This window comes from Caloenas nicobarica, chromosome 4 (genome assembly GCF_036013445.1).
Source record: "Caloenas nicobarica isolate bCalNic1 chromosome 4, bCalNic1.hap1, whole genome shotgun sequence".
In the NCBI taxonomy this organism is placed as follows: Eukaryota; Metazoa; Chordata; class Aves; order Columbiformes; family Columbidae; genus Caloenas; species Caloenas nicobarica.
Window position 1 is genome coordinate 23,465,584 of NC_088248.1, and position 22,146 is coordinate 23,487,729.

At 34.9% G+C, this 22,146-nt stretch overlaps 1 protein-coding gene across 4 annotated transcripts in view; it reads right to left on the minus strand.

Annotated features, from left to right (window-relative positions):
* Positions 1-22,146, minus strand: part of LRBA (LPS responsive beige-like anchor protein) — a 412,983-nt gene that overhangs the window by 120,484 nt on the left and 270,353 nt on the right. For all 4 annotated transcript variants that reach the window (XM_065634945.1, XM_065634947.1, XM_065634944.1 and 1 more), the window contains 4 exons: positions 18,631-18,748; positions 16,903-17,005; positions 14,865-14,980; positions 12,455-12,567 (listed from right to left, as the gene is read on the minus strand). In XM_065634945.1, the coding sequence (XP_065491017.1) occupies positions 12,455-12,567; positions 14,865-14,980; positions 16,903-17,005; positions 18,631-18,748 (450 nt within the window). The remainder of the gene's footprint in view (positions 1-12,454; positions 12,568-14,864; positions 14,981-16,902; positions 17,006-18,630; positions 18,749-22,146) is intronic.

A 22,146-nucleotide genomic window follows, 5' to 3' on the forward strand; every position in this document is an offset into this window, starting at 1 on the left:
TCTAGCCTTGTGTTTGTATGACAAACCATTAAATGCCTTTCCATTACATGAGTTTGAGTACAACTGGTTATATTTGATCATAGCATGAGCTGTATTTGGCCCACCTGCTTTCCAGAAAAGCATCTAACTAACATGGACAATTTGCTAGTTTTCTTGGAAGCTTTTTCTACTGATAATTGTGATCCTTATTCTAAAAAATACATACTTCAGTTCAGCTATTACCAAATAAATCTTATTATGCTTGTCTCTGACATATCATAGTCTCTACTTACCCAGTATTTTCTGTATATAAAATTACATGTCTACTATAATTAGACTTTTTAATAAACAAAATTAATTGATCTCTTCGGGTCATTTTAAGGCATTTCTTCCAGCCTTAAGACTTCTCTGTACCCTGCTCACTTATCAAGGTATTCTAATATACAGATATCTGAAATGTGTTCAGTGTTACAGCGTTGGTCCTCTCACTGTTGTAAATATGCTTAGTGCTGTATACTCTGCTGCACCCTAACTACAACTGCATTTTTAGAGGACTACATGTTTAGTTACATTATGTATTACTAACACATAATTAACTCCCAGAACTAGCCAATCTCGTAATATTGTCAGTGGGAATTCCTGATGATCTGACTAAAACTTCTTTTTCCCAGACAGAAATATAAAGACAAGATAAAAGGGTTTAATTATACCCAAACTTCATTAACTTAGGTCAACTGGGAAATATTTAGGAATAAACTCGTTCAATATAAGATCACTAGTCTTTCATCTGTCAATTTTCTGTTTGAGAACAACCACAAAACGCCATGCCCCTCTCTGAACCTACTTTCACTCACTGCTAGAACTCACCATTCTTCCTCTAAACAACTGAGTTCTGCTTTCTCAAAAATGAGGTCCTGCAACTGCTCCATTTCTGTGGAGGGCGATTTACCTTTAATCCATACTCAAATTCATTTAAGAATCATATTCCAAAGAAAACTACAAACACAATTATCTGCTGAACTGGTTAAACCACCTTCATTGATCAACTAAACTGGTCCTTGAGCTGGTCCAGGAAAGATTTAAAAAATTGAAACAGTCTACCATGGAGAAAAACAATTCCTTTCAATTCATTCCTAAAAGTTTCACAAGACACTGAAATATGACATCAAAGACTAGACTAGGCAGGGGGAACTACGAATTTGGATGTCAAAATCCACCTGAAGACAAAGGCACAGAACTTGACAGAACTTTTGTGTTCTTCCCCAGTTAACATTTAAGTGATACACAATAACTTCTGCTCCATTTCTAAACTGATTTACTTTGTTATACTTCACTATTAATTCACTATTAATTGTAAATCACTTATAACACTCCGTTTTTGAGAACTTCAATACAAGGAGCTACTTGAGTTTCATGTGGTTTCTTAGTGAAATAAGGAATCCTATGGTCAAACACTTTTTGCATATGCAACATCAAAACTGTGCAATAATTATTAATATTAGTCAGTGTACTCTACTGATTTTGATGTCAAGATATGAAATCAGAAAAATGCATATAGCTGTGCTGCCTTCTTTTCCAATTGCTAAAGTCAACATACATCTCTGGTGAACTCAGACATCCTCTGGACATTTGTTATTGTTCCATCTAGTTAAGCTTTAGAACTGGCAGGTCATTATACTCATAGTTATAATTCTAATCCACTATTCTGAATTTAGGTATCGCAAATAATTATGACACTTGAAAATTTGTAGAGGGAGGGGAAACATGGGACAATAACATCAGGCAAGTTCTGAAACAATACTTCCTGTTCTTTTGATGTCAACCTAAACCTAAAATAATTTCCAAGTACAGATAAGAGTTGCAAGCAAGACTTCATTTGATCCACAGAGAACAAACAGATGAACACCATCATTACCCTAGTTAAAAAGCAAAGAAAATTATACCTTCTCATATAATTAAGTTGCTGGGTTCATTGCTTCAGAGAGCAATGGAGAACAAATATAAATAGGCTAAACAAACAAACAAAAAAAATCAAATAATTAAAAAAAACCACCCACCACCAACGACAACCACCAAACAACTGGATTACCAGCCCATCAGTGGCCATTAAACATTACTGTCTAAATTATTTCTCCAGTTCACAAAGTAGTCAAACTTCTGGCTGTCAGACCTGTGAGGTTATCTGAAGGTACGGATGATGCTTTACATGTCTTCTCTCTGTTGTTTTTTTCACTAGAATCCTGCTACAGGCTGTTCATAGAGGCAAGATATCGAGCTAGGTGAGCTTCTGGACTGGCTCTTCTCTTATGACTTCATATTAAATGACTCAATATCTTCACCCATACACAAGTTGGTGCCCATGATAGCAATAAAAGCCAGTCAAGAGCACTCCAGTACAACAAACCTGCAGTTTCTTTTACATGCAAATGATTTCTTTACTTAGCTCTATCTTTTTATTTGCGCTACTGAAGAAACACAGATAAACGGCTACCAGCCACCTCATTTAATACTTGCACGCACAGCTCAGGGTACAGACAACAGTTTCCCAGCAGCTACTTTATCTAACTGACAAGTATGATCAGCTGACTGCGATCAGCACTTTTATCAAATGTAGGATCCCCAGGCATTTCCTGATGCACTGCACATGGGATGAAATTCCGTAATCCTCGTATCTCAATGTTTTCTAAAATAAATTTAATATAATCTATACATTCGAAAACCACAGAGCTTTTTTATGTAAGCATGCTTTTTAAAATAGTTGTCAGTCCTTACAAGCTTTCTTTTAAAAGATCCTATTTAACAGAAATCATGTCATGAAATTTAATAGATCATATTATGTTATTTTTTTTTTAAACTCAATTTTCTATTCTAGGGAAACTGAGAATTCAATAAAGGATTGAAATAAAAGCAGACAATAATTCTGTGCAAGCAAATTAAAAGTATTTGTACATATGGCTTATTATTAAGATTTTTTAAGAGCTCACACATTCCTTTGAGACAACAAGACAGGAAAAACTGATCTAAAGGTGGTCTAATAACTAGAATGTCTGATCATGTCAATATAAATAATATTTAACAATGTGAAACACAAGAGATTCTCAAAGTCCACCATTCAAAAATGGATCAGAAACTGATCGTAAGCAGAAAAAATGAAGAAAAACTATGTTTAGCAATATTACCAATGTTTTAGCAATATATCAGCGACAGGATACACCTCAGGTCACCTAAAATGTTGGAAGAATTTGAATTAGTGGAAAAATCTCTATACCTTCATATTACTAATAATAGTATCAAATGCTATTACAACCATCTGTAGCACGTTCCAAACCAATGCACTGCTGAACCGCAAACTTGTAAACTAATTAAGCACACATACACTTCTACATAAGGTTTAATCAATTGTTCAGCACAACTGAATGTGTCACACACTATGTATATGAGATATTATTACACCTTAATACTACTGGGAAGGCAAAATGGAGACAGCTGTTATGCGTTGTACATTTCCAAAAGGTCAGGGAGAAAGGAAGTTGCACATCCCTGAGAATCATGAGGAGAAATCAAGCTTGTTGCAAGCAGCAAGGAGGGTATGGGACTGCAATTGCCTTATGTAGAAAACAACCCTACCAAACAAAAGTAACTATTTGTGTACAGTATCCATGACATCATCTCCCAAGTGAAATAAATCCCTCATCATCATTCACTTATTTAAAAAAAAAAAAAAATCAAGAAACAGGAATTAGTGAGAAGCCACATGCACTTGAATCATGGCAGGAGTTATTGAAAACATTCTCTCTCTGCCTTCCCTTCATAGACCATGCTCCTCTGCCAACACATCATAGAAGCCACTATCACAGAAAACAACAGCCATCATACCCAGCGTCAGATCTATATAAGACAATCAGAACTAAAAACATAGCCCTTTTGGTTTGTACTAATAGCATAGGACCTCAAGCTAAAAGCTGACACAAAATTCCATTTTCTGCAAATTAAGCACTGTTAGAGCACACAAAATATAAAGTATTGTTTGTTGTGTGTTAGTACCAAGCCCTAGCAGCAGGCTAGAAAGATGGGTTTGGGAAAGTATAAAGGATTTTTTACTGTAATCTGTACTGTTTCATAGAACTACTAGAATCAGATGACATTGCTCCTGAATAAGAGCAGTCAGCTAAGAGCCCATCAATGTATATTTTTTCACACATGCATTGCTTCTCTCCTATCTAAGGTGAATTCGTCCATCATTTTATTACCTATTTCATAAGGTGTCCTGACTAGTCAGCCACCATCTTCAATACCATCAACAGATTAGTAATGTCAGAAAGTTTTATCAGCTCCCTTTTCATCTTCTTTTTCAGATTTCTGTATATGCTGAACAGTATAAAGTACAGAAAAAGACCTTTGGAATGCCAGTGACCACCCCACTTTGGAAACTAACCTTGTGTTTCTGATACTGAGGCAGTTTCAAGTGATCGGCTGGATATTGTAGGTAAATTATTTTTTCTTAATCTTATTAGACTATTCAACTCAAGCTTTTTGGATCATATCATCTGTTCATAGTGATGTTTTTCTATTGATTTCCTTCATTTGATCCACACTTTCACCTGCTGATATTTCAGTTTGAGACAAGTCATCTGATGTGCCCATCAGCCAAAGTAAATTCACAGCCTGAGAACCACCTTAAACAAAGATAATCATTATTATTTTACCACACGTTAATTTTCCCTGAGCACTATTTTTATATCTGTATTGTGCTTTGACCCCAACAAGCTTCCTGCTCCTAGGAGTTTGATCGACTCAGTTTCAGACAGCTCCAGTTATGTGACATAAATTCCACCCTCATTTCCAGCATGAGTGCAATTTTCAATTTAGCCACCACTATGCTAGTTCAGAAATCTGAATTACACAGATGTGTGGCTGTAGCAGCTCATAATCTGCTGGAGCTCAAATGTATGAATATAAAAAGGAAGAGAGACTGTATCAAGAGAATAACATTCACTTTACATTAGGAAGACAGAAAACACACATTTAAAATGTCTACGGCCCAAGATATGTGTGTGAAATTACTTTATTTTGATTGCTAGTACATTCTGTGACCAGACATGTGTCCCATGGTTTCTTGTGATCATTTAAAAGGTCGTGAACCTCCCTCAGTTCATTTCCAATTAGAAGACTACATATGTTCAGGGCATCTAAAATTGAAACAAGGGCGGGATTGACAATAACATCAGATACATTTTGAACATTCATAGTTAATTCTGAGTTGTTTTGGTTTTTTTTTTCTTGTCTTTGAGCATATGTGCATTCCAAACAATACCCTTCCTCCATGCAAGGGAAGATTAAGATTATTAGGCTTATTACCAAAATGATTCCTATTGATCCTGTAAACTTGGCTTTTGCTCTAATACCTAAATTTTAAGAAAATGCTTGAAAATAATTAATTGATCCTAGAAACTGCTATATGCATCTGAAGCACTGAGAGTATGTTTCCTGTGACTTCAAAAATTAGCCTCTGGTGGCAAAAGAAGAGAATGGGGAGAAGGAAGAAGGGTAGTGAGATGCACTCTATCATCTCCTTACATGTTTTTTACAAGAGATGGTTTGACACAGAGAATAACCAGCTAGTTACAGGGAAAAAAATACAAATATAGAAAAGGATGGTTATGACACTGTAATAGAGCACTGGAAATTCCCAGAATATTTTTTAAAATCTATCTAGACTAAGAGTAGGATATCAGAAACTATGTTTTGATATATCATCTCAGAGATGTATTTGGGTGAAACTTCAGTCTCAGGAGGCCTCTGTAAGAGTTGTGGAGGAATAGACAGCTAAACATGCACTGAAATCGCATGTTTATTCTGCAAAAGGTCCTGAGATAGATGTTGCATGAAGCTCAAACCAACATATCAGCAGAAAAAGTCTCTACCTCTTTGAAAGTGAAACAAGGGGGTGTCAAGCAGAGATTATATTAAACTCCAAAAGAGCTAGAATGTTTCAGACACAGGAAATAATTTAGTGTCTCTAAGGATCATGACTAAAGTCGTGCTTGACAATCCAGTAACTATTCCATTTAAATAAACAACCCTCCTTGTGGAAATGTTCCTGCTTTTCAGCAGAATTGCCGGAACTCGCCAGGGGCGGGAGGGGCGGAGCCCTGTCCGTGGTGCTGAATCGCCCGAGTCGGGGCTGGCAGACGTGCGGACGTGCTCTGGGTGGGGACCTGGCCATGGTGCTGCAAAAACAAGTTAGTTTGGGACCCAGAAAACAGCCCAGTGTAGCAGACCAGCCGCAGACTCATGGGACCACTTGCAGCTTTGCCTCCTAATTTCGGCAGATGTGCTAAAGGAAAAGATACAACAGCTTGACTCAGCTGTCAGAAAGAATAATTGATCAATTTTATTATTCACAAAAATCCCCGAAGGAATCTGAGGATTACTGGCATTTGAGAAGTCTCACAAAATCACCTCCCGCCTTCCCCCCAGTTTAGAAATAGGAAAATACTTGTTATTAAACCAAAATTCTTCATGGCAATATGACAGACTACTCAGCACTGCAATTGGTATGTTTTGTAATTTCAAAATAGATTTTTCTGATCCAAGCAAAGAAAGTTCATAATAGCCCTGATATCATAGCACCGTCCTGGGATGTGACCAGGAGAACTTCATACTGTTGCACACCTTTCTTGAAAAAGGGATTTGACTTTTGAGTTCTCATAAGGCAAGCAAGGACCTCAATCACAATTACAATCTTCACCCACCCACTCCCCCATCCCTTTCTAGCTCTCTCCCTTAATATTCAAAAACGACAGATTGGGAAGAAAGAGTCTTTGTTCTCTCAGCTAGATTCTCTTCTGTGATGGTTTTCTAAATGGTTCCAACACATGCATCCCTAAAAATCATGGTACTGCTTAGAGTACTGCTTCCTGAGTGAATGCTTCCCTTCCTCCAAAAGCTTCTTTTAACATGATTATATTAAATGTCTGGATCTGTCATCAAATGTGCATCTAAAGCAAGGTGATAAACCAGTTTCTATAATGATTTCTCTCAACTATTCCCTATTCTGCATACAGTTTTAGAGACGATGAAGCGTCCCTCTCCTCAAAGCAGTAAGTTGCATTTCACAAAGAAAGCATGATAACTTGTTATCTGATGCTGAAGAGAATTTGATAAATATACTTTATACTAAAATATCAAAATCCATAACAGACTAACAAATGAATAATGAAAAATGTATCTCCTTTTCAGATACCACTGTTTTAGGTTGACTTTAGACTGGGGCGGGTCTTCATTTCTCTACCACTGTTTCTTGAGGTGATCCAAAATTCTAGAAAATATGCTGGACCATTTCTTAACTGCCAGGGATTGATTCTGATACCAAGTTTGAAATGTTTTGTTTCCTGGACTGGCCTGTTTTAAGCAGAGATTCATATGAACTGCCCTGAGATGAAAAATACTTGTACCTTCCTTCCAAACTAATCCTGTCTGGCTTTGGAATGCTTTTTATATTAAGTGGTATCTTTTGTCATAGGTACAGATGATAAATTTGCTGCCTGAAACACCAGTGATATGGCAACCAGGGCAGATGTTGAGCCCAGCAGTGTCAAGCATCATAGGTTTCAGTGCCTAAATTCCAGATGCAATTGCCTATCAAAATAAAGTCATCACCACTTCCTCCACTATTGCGAGTTCTCAAGCTGTTCCTCTCGCCTTCTTTTAGTGCCCAGTTTTGGAACATGCTTTATGCTTAGAAGGAAACTGAGTCTTTCTGGTGAGTTTATCAGCTCTAACTGATAGAAACCTGCATTGATTTTGTGTTGGAACATGATCTGACTAAACCATAATTTTCATTTCCCACATGGAAAGCACTGGTTTACACAATGCCTGTACAAATTTGCAAAAGTATAATAGGTGCACATCAAAACATTTGTTACTTTCTGTCTCTTTGCCAAGGGTAACCAAAGATAACAAAAGTTCATGCCCAACCCACTCTATTTCCTCGCAGGGCAAAACATTCAGCACAAGTTATATGTGCAGCAAATCTGTGCTCCTGAAATGGGCACCTTGCAACAGAATTCAGACTGGCATGCTGAAGAACAGTCAACAGTGAAGTTTACATTACAACAACAAAACTAGTCTAATTTGTCACAGTAAAAAAAAAAAAAAATCTATTACTTCTTTTCTGTCGAAGTGTATTTGGTACCGATGGCTCCACACATACCAATTGAAGGTGAGACCTATTTGTTGCTTTTGTACGCTCAACTGGTATTACATACATAACAGCCACTATAAAATTGATGATGATTAGCAAATATTGTATGAAAATTATAAAAAAGAGAATAAAAATATTATTATGTACACATGTAGTTATAGTGAAGACAAAAGAAGATTTAAGAATGGCATAATTTTCTTCTTCTAGTAGTGTCAGTTTATGATCTTACAGAAATTTTGTGCCTTATGAAAGAAAAATATCAACAGCTACTTGCATACAGCAAGATCTTACAACAAACTTTTGAGAGTACAAAATCACACTTTAGATCTCAGTATTTTCCATGTAAGTTTACTTCTTTTCCTCATCCGAGTCCAGAAACACAACACAATTTATTGCTTCTGCTGAATAAAGAAAATGAAAAAAATGTGCTTTTGAATAACATAAGTAATGCAGAAAATGGGACACATTCTGGTGGGAAACTATGTCTGTTGTATAAATAAAATATATGCAGCTATAAATATAATATGCAATACTCATTCCAAACCATAGTCACTTCTCTAGAAATAAACACTTGAGTCAAAGCAGGGTAACAGACTGGCAGTGCACTCCTGGCATTTGTCAGGAGCATTCGTCAGGCTGACAGTAATATTAACCACAATCCATTTCAGTTGCTTTGGTTTATCATTGTGTGACTGATGTTCAAAACAATGCCATAAGAAGCAGCTTAAATAAAGTGTTGGTTTAACCTATACACTGCAATTCTTTAAATCTGTACTAACTGTGGACTTCCAGCTAATACATTAACAAAACTGTTATTCATATTTGTCACTTTACAGTACTTAATCTTAACTTCCAACTTCTAAGGAAAAAAAAAAAAAAAAAGAAGAATAAATTTTTCATTTTCTTAGGTACCAAAACAAGTAAAAATATTGACCTGACATCCTTTCTGTCAGACCAAAAGCGAGGTTTTCTTTTTTTTACTCAGTGGGAGCACTAAATTGTGATGTCTTTCTGGACATGGATAAGGAAAAGAAATAAAAAGACTGTTAAAAGACTGTTAAAACCATGTAAAATGTTAAGTGAAATATCTTTAAATATTTTTAAAACCTTTAGCAGTCCAAAAGCATAGACATGCTACAATACATTACTAGCACTTACTTTGAAGTCTTAGCCCCAAGATGATGGTACTACTATGAAAATATCAAAGCACACAACATTCAAACTTTTTCATAGTTGAATATTAGCAAAGTTGTTCAGATTTTTCCCATGAACTCAACATCTGACACAAAGTTTAACATTTAAACTACATAAAGTTGGTACTGCTAGAAATGCCTGAATAGTAACCAAAACTTGAACTGCTGTATCTGAGACAGGTATGGCATAAAGACTTTCTGTGTATGGGAAGGATTTGCATTTATCCAGAAGAGCAGCTACATTTTCAGAGATAAAGACTCTCAGAGATAAGCACTGTTTTATCCACAATATGTAACAGAAGGTAAAGGAAAATGCACATTAAATATACCTATATATATGTACTATTCCCTAACAATAGGGTCAATTCTCTGCTAATCACCTGTTAAAGATTAAAAGCTCCCACAAATATCATGTTACAGGCTTAAATAATAATAATTAGACTCCTTCTACTCATAATACAGTACGAGTGACATCTCATATTGAAATAGTTATTTCCTGTATTAAGTTCATAGTTTTCAAACATGATTGAGAAGGTTATGTATATATAACCTAAGAAATGTCCACTTGGTAATGTCTCTATGTCCTCTCTCAGCAACAGCAATGGAAATATTCCCTCAGAACTTGAAGTATACTTAGTAATCCTCAAAGACTAACTTCATGAAGAAAGAAATCCATATAAACAGTGATTGTTAATTAAAAAAGCCTAGAAAATGAGCAGGTTTGCTATCCAATTTCTTGATAGAGGCAAGAGTGGTACCTAACCTAAAATGAGAAAAAAATGAGGAAAAATTGCTCTACGCTGCACTTAGTTCTGTTTCAGGGTAGAGGAAGAAAGAGTAGGATTATAGTGCTGACTGACTTGACTAGTTTATAAATTAAAATACAATTAAAAGGAGATGTCTCAGAAGTATAGCAGCTGAAGAATAGTTTTTTTGTCTCAAATTATTTTAGCAATGACATGATATATGCAGAAGTATCACTTAACAAAAGTTAAAGGAAAATGAGGTTGCGAAACTCATGTCATCATCAAGGAAGTTATTAAAGATTAATACATTTGATTTAGTTCCTAATTCAAGCTACACAGACCCAACCTTACTTCTAAGTTTTCAATCCTCGCTTCAGTGTAATTCATCCAGTCACCAGTCTCTGTCTCTATAGCTGATGTGCATGAGAAGGTAATATTAATTGAACAGCTTGGTGGTATGAGGAAAATGGATCAAATTCCTGGAGTTTCACCTAAGTTTAAGACCAAACACATGTGGCTCATAAAAATTTCTTGTCTGTAGAGTAGTTTTGGAAATAGTGCCAGATCATAGAATAGTTTGGGTTGGAAGGGACCTTCAAAGGTCATTTAGTCCAACCCCCACGATGTCCATTGGTAAAGTTCTTGCTGCAGGCTGAGCAGCAAAGATAAAGTCTTTTAAAAAATCTATTTAGTTTTAACTCATATTAAGCACCATTCTTGTTTGTATTATATTTCTGAAAGAGAAAAATCAAGGTTTCTTTTTCTAATCATCATCTGCAATTTTGTGTTTTGCTGTCTTTTAATTTCTTCACGGTATAATGTTAACTCTGAATTTTGGAGAATTGTACTCCTAGGTTTTAAACAATTTCGAATAGCTAATATTTATTTAGTCTAGGTTGGTAATAGGTGCATTTAGTTGTAAACTCTCTTCAGATGTTTTTTGGCCTGGAGATTATTAAAGAAGTATTTATTAAATGTCACAACAATAAATTATTTTAAAATACTATTTACCTTCAAAAGACTTCTTAAAATATAAAATATGTGTACGTGTCCCATTAATATGGATTTGTGTCAGTCAGACATTCTGAGAAAGCACAGAGTGCATGACTTACTCTAAACAACTCTATTAGAAAATATTACAATGACAGTATCTCAATATATCTCTGCATTGGAGTTAAAAACATTATTCCTTTATTTTTGTTTGTACATACATACACACACATAAAATGTATGGCATAGTCTTCAAGTACAGATATACATATATGTGTGTATATATATACACATATATACACATAGATATATATACATATTTTATGACCTTTTTTAAGGTAAAATTCTGAATCTGTAGAAAACCATTTTCTCAAGATTTTCATAGACCTGTGTTTAGCTTAATCAATTGTGAACTGAAGCGAGAACTTTTAAAAACTGACTTACTGCTTTGGGGATTTTGTGTTGTTGGTTTGTTTGGTTTGGGGTTTGGGGTTTTTTTGTTGTGGTTGGTTTTCTATTTTTTTATTTTCTCTATCAAATTACAAACTTATATGGAAGACTTCTGTAAAAAACAAGCTATAATTAAAATATGTTCTTTTCCACTAAGTAACTATATTGCTTCATGTGCCAGTCATTTCCCTTAATAGCTAGCTTTTAGAAAAAGATCCTGTTTTATGATCAGTGCACCTATTCTTTGTAGAGAAAATGATAGATGCTTCTACTTTGTAAAATGAAATATTCTTTTCTTGGAAAAGATCGAAAGAGAATACTCACACTCCATAAAGCTATAAATAGGCTGTATAGTATTGCATCTGCATATGTTTGTTTGGGAAAGAATCATAGAAAAACAAGGCTATTCTGCCAGAAAGGTGAAGTTGTTTTGAAAAGTTGTTAAAAACTGACCAAAAAAAAAGTTGCTAATTATGGGAATAAGGGTAATGATTTAAAAGTACTCAAAACATAATTGTATCACATGCTTTGCTGCTAAAAAAAGCACAATTCTCATCAGGAAAAAAAATGGCTAGTTTTTAATCTGTAGCAGCCTCAGCATTCCTAACGTCATTAAAATTTGAAATGAAATATAATGCGTATGCTGCAACTAAGAGCACCTTCCATTAACAATTATTAAATTGATACAATCAGAAGCAATAAGAACACGTCAATAATTCATTTTCCCACAATCTGATCCCCATTGTCAGTATATGTATGCAGAAATGAAACACTTTTAATGGTTGTGCATTTAATATTAAAGTATCAAACCCAGCAGAAAACATTAACAAGACTGAAAACTACTGTGATAAATACTGCAGAGAAAAAGAGGTATATCTGATGACAAATACCTTTGACAAATCCCTGAAGTTGCTAGGAAGTGTAAGGTCCAGCTCCTCTGATTCATAGTTGGTGATAACCCAAGGGAAGACAGGGTACTGATTTAAATCATTGTAAGTTCGACCTGACAAGTAACAACAAAAAAATCACAACTCTGTGGGCTGAGCGAATTATATTTAACTAAAATAGCAACCTCTAAAGATACAACAATATAACTTTATGAGATCCTCAAAAGAACTGTAATTTATTTCAGATCTTTCATCATTTGAATGTCCTACTTTGCTCTATTGAAAAGGAAAATTTAAAGAAGTTCACAAATTGCTAGTACTTAATTTAAAACACTGCAGCTCATTTCATTTTAATGGTAAACTCTTTTGCATACAGTAAGAATGACAGTTAAATCCATTCATTTTCTATGCATTTCTCCATTCCTTGTTTATGTCATCTTGTCTTCAGTTTCTTTGAGGTGAAAACACTTCAAAAATTGAAGAGGTGATGACTATTGTTGTTGCTAAAAATTAAAGCAGTATTTTTACATCCTCTATTGAATTCAATATCAAAAGCAAAATGAAACAGTTCAGGTTCTTAGATTGAGAAATTATGCAAATAATAACCATTTCATGTAGAGAATTCACTTTGAGGGGAATTCTTCCTTGACCATTTGCCATCTATGGATATGTCAATATTTACCAGAACAGAAAATCTGTTCTGGTTGCAGGTTCACACATGCACTTTCATGCATTTGTAAGATTAAAATAATACCCTTCTTCCAGTAAAAAAAAAATAAATATTCAATTAGAATAATCAACCACACATACACCACATACTCTGATTTATAATTTTAAAATGCATAATTTTTACATGGATCCTGTCTCTTTTTATGATACCGCTGCACAAGCTCATTCATTCACATCACCTCCAACCAGTATGTTCTCAGATTTTGTCTAGCCTGGTCTTACAAGTTTCACAGGACCCGTTTTTACTTCTTCCCCAGGAAGATTATTTTCACAACCCAATCTATCAGGTTGTCAGAAAACATTTCCTAAAACTTGACCTAAGTTTATCTTTTTCCAGTTTTCTTACACCATTCAGTATTTTCCCATCCAGTTTGCAAAATTTTTAAACGGTACAGTCAGATCGTTTCTTTCCCTAATCAGTTGGTTATGTTGCATGTTATCTCTTATTCCAAATTAAGGCTGCTTACATTGCACTGTGATATCTACGCTTATTGGTTTGAAATTGATATCTATCACAACAATCTTTTAATTCCACATCATAGGCAACTAAGCTTTCCCTTCTTCCATAATGTTATCTTTTTGTTCCTTTTAATCTCAAATACCAAGTAGGTAAGAACCCACTTTATTATTTCAATAATTAAGCTGAAAAGGATTATTCACTAGAGCCACAGAAAACAGTGTCATGACCTTGCGTCATTCCACTTCGGCAGTCAAGTGGCAAGCAGATCTACTCCCACTTTTATGTAATCTGCCAGCATCCTGGCATCTCTGACTTAATGACTGACTACACGAACTAGCAAAACTGACCATTTGTATAAAATGTAATTAGTGCAAGCAGAGGCATTTGCTCTATCAATCGTGTTAGCAAGAGCCAAGTCTGAAAGGGAATTACTGGACCTTTCGACACTGTCAATACTGTAGAAAAGAGCTGAAAATTGAGAAATTTTGTAAGTTGCTCTGAGAACAAAATATGTTGGAAAATAAGAGAGGTCATAAGACCTAACAATTAGCCTCCATTTCCTAAACTGAAGTTGGTTAGAAGGTAACGGGGTGAGATGGGTTAAATGAAATAGAATTTAGCACTTACAGAATGAGGGGTTAGGACAACCACACAAGGGAATTAATTAGGATTTGGGAATGGATGAATGGTGTCAGGGCACAGCAGTGCTGGTGATCCAGACACTCTTTTCCAAGACCAACTATACATCTTGTAACAGTATTTATTGGCTCCAGGAATACCCTGGTCCCCAGCTGAGACTTCCAATAGGTTTCCAGCCCTGAAGAGACCTTGTTGCATCAGCAGTATTTAGGGAGTATAGTACTTATGAATACTAAAACTTAGAATACTAAGGGATAAAGATGTTACTGTTTCTGAGACTCTGCTAAATAGTACATAGTCCATGTAGAAGATATTCTGTCCATGTCAAGATATTCTGACTTGAGTGATATATAAGTGCAGTTCAGTACAGCATCATTAATTGCATGCCTCTCTATTCTTACGCACTTATTCTTACACAAACATAAAAATAATTACAAATAAAGTACATACAGGAGGATTTTGTGAAGTTATTCTTCAGGAGAAGATGCTGTTTACTAAAAGGGCGAAATCTTGTAGTGGCCCATTTCTGTTGAGACTGGGCCACCATCAACTCCTTTTCTGAATCATTACAGTAATTTGTGTTACCTGCTATAGTGTTTAGAAACATCAGGTATTCAAAGTTGGAAATTTCTCGTTGTTGCCATCGCTGGGTCATATTGGAAGCTTTGAAAATCTGTCGTGGACTAGCCAAAGAAATTCGTCTGAAAATCAAAAACAAACATCAGAAGAAAATAATGAGAAAACCTGGTGGGTCTTCCTTTTTACCTGTTTGAATTTTAGTGGCAGTTGTCCACATTCTTTTTACTCATCCTGCGCTACATTTCTCTGGATATCAAATTGCTATTTTGGATACCTGAAGTTCATTTTTAACATTTTATAATCTAACAAGAACAAAAGATTAAAACATCTGACAGCTGGATATGCCAAGATTTGAAAGCTTTCAAACAGAAACCTTTACAGCTGTGCAAATTTAGCTGCTCCATGAAGGCTTGATGTATTACAGAAATGTGTTACTAGTGATTTAGAGAGATGGCAGATCCTTAAACAAGAAAGTTACATGACTTTTAAAATTTCACATAAGAATAAAGTCATCTTTTAGAAGAGGTTTTAAATCCCTCAGGAACAAAGGAAAACAATGATAAGATGATAGAATTTCATTATGAAGTCCATCCTCTTGAGATTTAAGTTCTGGGCAGTGTTGGGGAGTTAGTCATAAATAACTCAATTAGACTTTTGGAATTTCATGCCAGATTTCCTAATGTTTGTGAAAGAAGACTAGAGAGTCAATCCTTGAAGTGATAAGTCAAGCAGAGAAGAGTTTATCATAAAATCCCCAAGACTTTTGTTCATAACAAAAACATCTGCAAATACCAGAACCACAACATTTAGAGAATAGAAAAAAAAATCTAGATATAGTTTTAGTTAACAAATCTTTACAGGTATTGGTAAACAATTCAAGAAAACAGTTACAGTAAGCGAGTATGTTTTTTCTAATTTTCATAACTGCATTATATTGGAAACAAATTTATCAGTATAAACAGATGTGAAATTTTGAACGAATGTGTATATACTTTCCTGTATATTTAAAAATTTTCACACATAATTTGCTTCTGCAAATAGAAATCCTTAAGTTCTTAGAGAGTGGCTATAATTGCAAATCAAGATAATTTTTTTCTGGACTTGATTTTTTTTTTAAAAAAGTAAACTACAAAACACAGCAGAAAACATCCCCAACTATTTAGTGCCATTTCTGTGCACAGAAAAGTTTGAAAAAATTAAAGTAAGAACAATCAAGATATTCCTTAACTGTTGTTGTTTCTTCTAAAAATTTAGAAGTTAATCTACTTAGAAATAGTTTATCATTCATTAAAATACAAGAGGTAACCAATTCAACTAGAGATGGTGTATGCCTCAAAAACTTCTATTTCCATCAGTCTCATTAAACTGAGCTGCTGTGTTTTATCCAGAGCATATCTGGCAATCAAGCCCTAACCTTCTGCGAAAAAGATCGGGAAAACCGACTCATAGTCTTTAGTTTTAGGACCCAAACACACAGCCTAACATTGTAATACTAATTTCTCACTTACCCTATGTAAAATTTGAACCCCGTCATCCAGAGCTACAAGACAGGCACACCATGCCAATCCTTCATATGCTGTTCGGCTTATATTGTTCTACACATCACTTTAATATCCTTCTAAAGAGGAATTATCATTTTTATCTACATTTAAATACTACAGATGATTCAAGCATGTTACAGTCAAGCTAATATAATTGAACACTGTCATAAAAGCTAATCAGTCCTACAACCAGTCTTAAATCAGTCTTAAATTTCAGTGAGTTGGCAAGCATAAAGAAACCTATTTTCCTTAAGTAGGGTAAGTGATTGTCTCACTGCCAAAAAGAAGCTATTTTCCCTGTAACAGACAGAGATAAAACCAAAAATCTCAAATTCAAAAGTTTTTACTGCACCAACACATCGCAAATAGCAGGCAGGAATGATAAGCTGATGATGTGCATGTTTTGTAAACCAGCAGGTGTAAACGTTTCAAACTATGTAGGCTGGTTTGATGAAAAAAGAACTCAGAGCTGACAGATAAAATTAATTCAAACTGTAAAATACCTGGTCTGAGGTAGTCCAAAGATGGTACCAATACCGACCCGAGGTAGACAGTTAACCACTTTCTTTACTGTTGCTTGGTCAGGAAAGTTGAACATGACACCCACTGTGAACATAAGAGTAGAAATACGGCATGATTTTACACCTTTTATTTCAGGCTTTCTGGCCCAATAACATTCAACCCTAAGCTTATGTGTTGAACAGGTAAAAGATTAGACTTGTTTCCTTCAGGCTACTATAGATTTGTTTTTATATGATTTCCAGAACTGCTTTTATTTACCACTAACAGGAACTTGAACACCAGCTGTCATTTTTACAGAACTTACAAGGTCTACATTTGTTTTCCTTTCTGAATAGAAGTTAAACTTATATGCACAGATTGTCTACTAGAATTGATTATAAAAAAAGTTTATATATTAACTGGATCACTTACTATAGTTTACTTTCTAGATATTTTCAAGATAAATTCTTCAAAATATTATCTTCTCTTTTTTTTTGAAACATTCAAGGACACTTGTGAAATAGCAACTTAAAAACCTAAATAAAATCTAATTATGGTACCATCAATGGACATTTATGACTTCACAGAGTACAACTACAGGCTCCAAAATGGGAAAACATTTATGCATATGATTATTATTTTGTTGGAGAATATGCACTTCAGATATGCACAACAATGCTCTGTGAGATATTTGTCTGAGTACTTACCAACCACGTTCAAGATCAGAGACCATTTTAAGCTCAGACAAAAACTTTTTTACTAACGTACTAACTGCATAAAAACATGTTATCCTATGGAACATTTACTGATTTCAGGACAACAGTGTTTTATATCATTACCAAAAAATGTTTCATATTTAAAAAGTGTCATCTTAAGACCAACTTTATTCGGTGTCTTTGTATACAGTTTTCAAAATTTTTTTTTTCAAAATTTCATTATCAGTATAAAAGCACTAAAAGTACTTAAAGAATATTAGTTTAAACCACAAAGACATCATATAATTTGATTTAAAAGAAAATTTAGGGGGAAGAAATATCAGAAGAAAGTTCTCTAAGTCTCAACTGACTATATTTTGAGTCACTTGTCACAGTACATATGTGCGTCTGAAAAAGGAACTGAAGAAAGGGGAAGGTGAAAAAAGGGTTCATAAAAAAGTTCACACGTATATTTCTTAAACCTCTACTAGGGTCTAACTGGAAAAAAATACTACTAGAAATAAAGCATGAAGATATACCAGTCACTGCTCTAATCCAGTAGTGTTTTTCCATTATGTTGTTCTTGGTAAGTATAACAACTATTAACCCTCCAAAGGGACAAAAAACCACTCTTAATGCAAAACAAATAAGAGGTAAGTATGCCTTAAGCAAGAGTTTCCAGAGGATGCCAAATAAATATGTGGATATAAATGAAAGTGAGGCATTGTTAATTCCCAGTTATCATATTTGATCATAATTCCTCACTGAAAAAAACCAAAAAAAACCAAAAAAACCAAAAAAAACCAAACCAAACCAAAACAAACAAAAAAAAAAACAACACAAAAAAACCCCAAAAAAACCCCAAAATGAAAAGGAGAAACTAAATTACAAAAATATACTAACTTAAATATCGAGACACTTAATCCAAGCCCTTCTCCTGTCTACACAAATCTGTATCAAAAAAGGCACTGAGCAGCCAAACAGAGAGCACATGTCCCAAAATCAACACTTGCCATTCCTTTATACTCATAGTACCTCTATTTGCCATGAATATCTCCAGCGCTGTATTTTGCAAAAGATAGCGTCGGGAAAAGATAGCTCGAATCTCTGAAAAGAGCCATTTCCCATGGAGTCCTTCTGTATATGCCAGAATCTAATAGAAAGACAGAGAGAGAATGTTTTAAATATATTGTTAGTATAGGTAATATCTTGTACAAGAGAAACTGTTTGATCCACAAACATGGATTCTACCAATTATATGAAAAACTTGCAGCAAAATTAAAATATGCTCAAACTTCAAATCATGCTATGAACCTATAACGGATTTTTTTGAAGTCCTAAACTCAACCACTCATGTAAAAGATTTCAAAAACTTGCTTGCATTTTTTCCTTTAAGTACAACTGCCTGTTTTTCCATAATCGAGGGAGTTTCAGAAACATTATGAAATATTTGGCATTTCAGTAAAGCAAAAAAACCCATATTCTGAAATGTATTACTAGTGCCATTAGATGTATCTGCACTCACTTTAGCACTGTAATAACAGGCCTGTAATAAATAAGCAAGAAAAAACTTCTTCAAAGAAAAAATGTTCCTTATGTTTATCGTTAAGGCAACATTCATTAATTCTGGAAGTATAAAGGTTGCCTGTATAAGAGGTTAAGTATCATTTTGTCAGCTAAGGTTAAACACAAACCTGCAAATGAACTCAGCATAATCTCTCTATGGAGTAAGCGGTTGTCAAAGTAACTTGTTACAATTCCTGTCATCCCATCTGACAGACACAGATGCTTAGTCTGCCTTCACAATTCAAACTAATCCCATTTTCAGTCCTCGGCCACTTTGTTTCTTTGTTGCTTCACTTTTTCTTTTTCATTTCAAAGCTTAATTATGTAAGTGATAAGGAACAGCGGGACTGGACACTTCTCTGCCTCAGATTAAGAAACCATAAGTGAAGGAAAATCTCTGAGATTTGTCAATTTTAGCAAACACAAAACCATTTAACAGAAATCCATCACAGAAAAGGAGAGTCAGATATAATCCTCATTAACATCATTCTTACTACAATTTTACTTTAGCAACATATAGTGTATTTAAAGAAAAAAAAAAGGAAAAGGAAAAAGTGAAATTCAAGCCTTTGACATAACAGGCTGTTAATGAACCCAAGTGTTTGTTTATAGATTTTGCCTCACATGTAGTATATATTCAGAAATAATCTGCATTTTTGTAGCACAGAGAGCAGAAGCACCATTATAAAAACACTACAGAATACAGTAAAAAATATGGCACCACCTTTGTGAATGAACAGCAAACAAGACTGGCAAACCAAAAGCAGATAGCACAGGAGATCAGAATGTACAAAGCGAATCATCTTCTACACCTCCTTTTTTTTTCCAGTTAATCTCTCATCTTCTCCTCAATACAAGTGCCACACACAACTCTCTCGACACACAGAAAGAGAAGCAAGAAATGAATAATTATTCCAAAACAAAATTCTAGAAATGCGATGAAAGAACTAGAGCTTGTCAATGGTTGCTAATCATTCCTGGAACAGGGGAACTAACACACTTTGACTGTGCTGGTACTTGCCATACCACATCTATAACCCATCCATGCTAATTGGCAGATTTGTATAATTCTATGGTGCTATTCGGAACCACTGTGGTTGGCTTTTGTCACATGCATATAAATATCCTTTAAAGAGCACAACATCAAAGGAGGCAACAAAGGAGACAAAGCTGCAGTGCTTGTGTACAGAAATCTCTTAGTACTTCTGCTGGTATTCATCCATTTTATGATTTTTAAATTGGAGTTTATAATTTCAATGATCATTTTTTGAGACACACAGGAGTGTGCTGACCTTTGCTTTTCAGTAGGAACAATTAAAATAGAACAGACTGACTGTCACTATCAGTCTGTTCACTGTAAATTTGAACACTTATTACATGGATACTGAGACTGAAATCAGCAAGTTTGTTATTAAGTATTACTTTTACCTTGTGAAGCGAGCGGTTTTTGTGACAGTCGAAACCCTGCACATGGCCAAAAGTCTGCTGCATGCAATTTCTTCAAAATTGGAAGGAAAAGCACCAACTTCAAAACAGCAGAGGTGGTTTACGTTGTGCACCTTGTACAGCCATGATAAATTTATTGAATTCAGTATAACAGGATTTACAGCAGAAACTAGAACTGCACTGCAGAAACACTAGCAGCCACCACTGTAACAATTCTTTAAGCACTCATTAGCAGAAGTTATCAGGAGTGAGCGGCAGCTGAGGCCTAGCTGAGCAAGGCCTTCATTTTGAGTTGGAATAGCGGCTGCCTGGTCTGCAGCTTCACTTCAAAGTCTCTGGAGTTCAATTAAAACTGGATTAGGTGGAAGCAGACCTTCTTTGGGACGCTGTTCTCTGAACCTCCACGCACACTGACAGCACCCTAGACAGAGGTCTAGCTCTCCAGTGAACCAGTTGCTATGGAAACTGCATCATTACCACTGCTCCGTGCTCATCACACTACATGGAGTAGATGAAAAGTCCAGAACACAAACACATTTCTTTCATGTGTATTACTAAGTATTCCTTATGAAAATCAAATTCAACCTTTTATTCCCTGACAAATATCTGATTTTATTAACAGAACCCCCTGGTTGCAGCAACTCACTAGTACTCCAAATTAAATTCAGTATTTTCATTTTCAGTATTTTCATTCATGGCAGAAGGATTTTTTTTTTTAATCAGCCTTATCACTTCTGATAATCTCAGCTTCAGAATTACAACTTCAAAAACTATTTTTGCATTTGCCTGTTTTCACCCATAAGACACATAACATAGAATTATCCTTCAGCATTTTAGAACAACCATCTTCTTCATGCTACTGTACTATATGTTGAGTTTAAAAATTACTCACATTTATATCTGTGTTTTGTCACATCTGTTTTGGAATACCCTATGAGGCAAAGATTAATGAGGATGTACAACCTAATTCAATATGCACAAACACTACAACCTTCCTCATATGAAAGAGTATTTATGGAATTTCATTGATTCAACACTTAGAATCATAGAATAGTTTGGGGTGGAAGGGACCTTTAAGGGTCATCTAGTCCAACCCCCTGCAATGAGCAGGGACATCTTCAAGTAGATCAGATTGCACGAAGTTTAATCTACTGCTTATTTTATTTATTTCAAAAGACACTGCACCTTACAGGAGGAGAGACAACTTATACAGTTCACTATGTCATTTAAAAATACTTAAAATAAGCGAATGAGCCAATTGTAAAGTTCTACAGTTCCAAAAATCTTATTACACAAACTGTTCTACAATTAGACTTTGGCAACATCAAATGAACAGATGGCAGGACAACACTATTAAAAAATAGAAAATTACTTTCACCTTTGCATTAAGTTCCTTCTTTACTTCATGTAATAGAAATAAAGGCCTAAACCTGTAAACAGTCCTCATGCTGCAGGTCCTGACACCACAAGGCTGGGAGAAACTCCACAAGAAACTAGTAAGTAAAGAATTGCCAGCTTCAAATTCCACTTTGAGGAGAT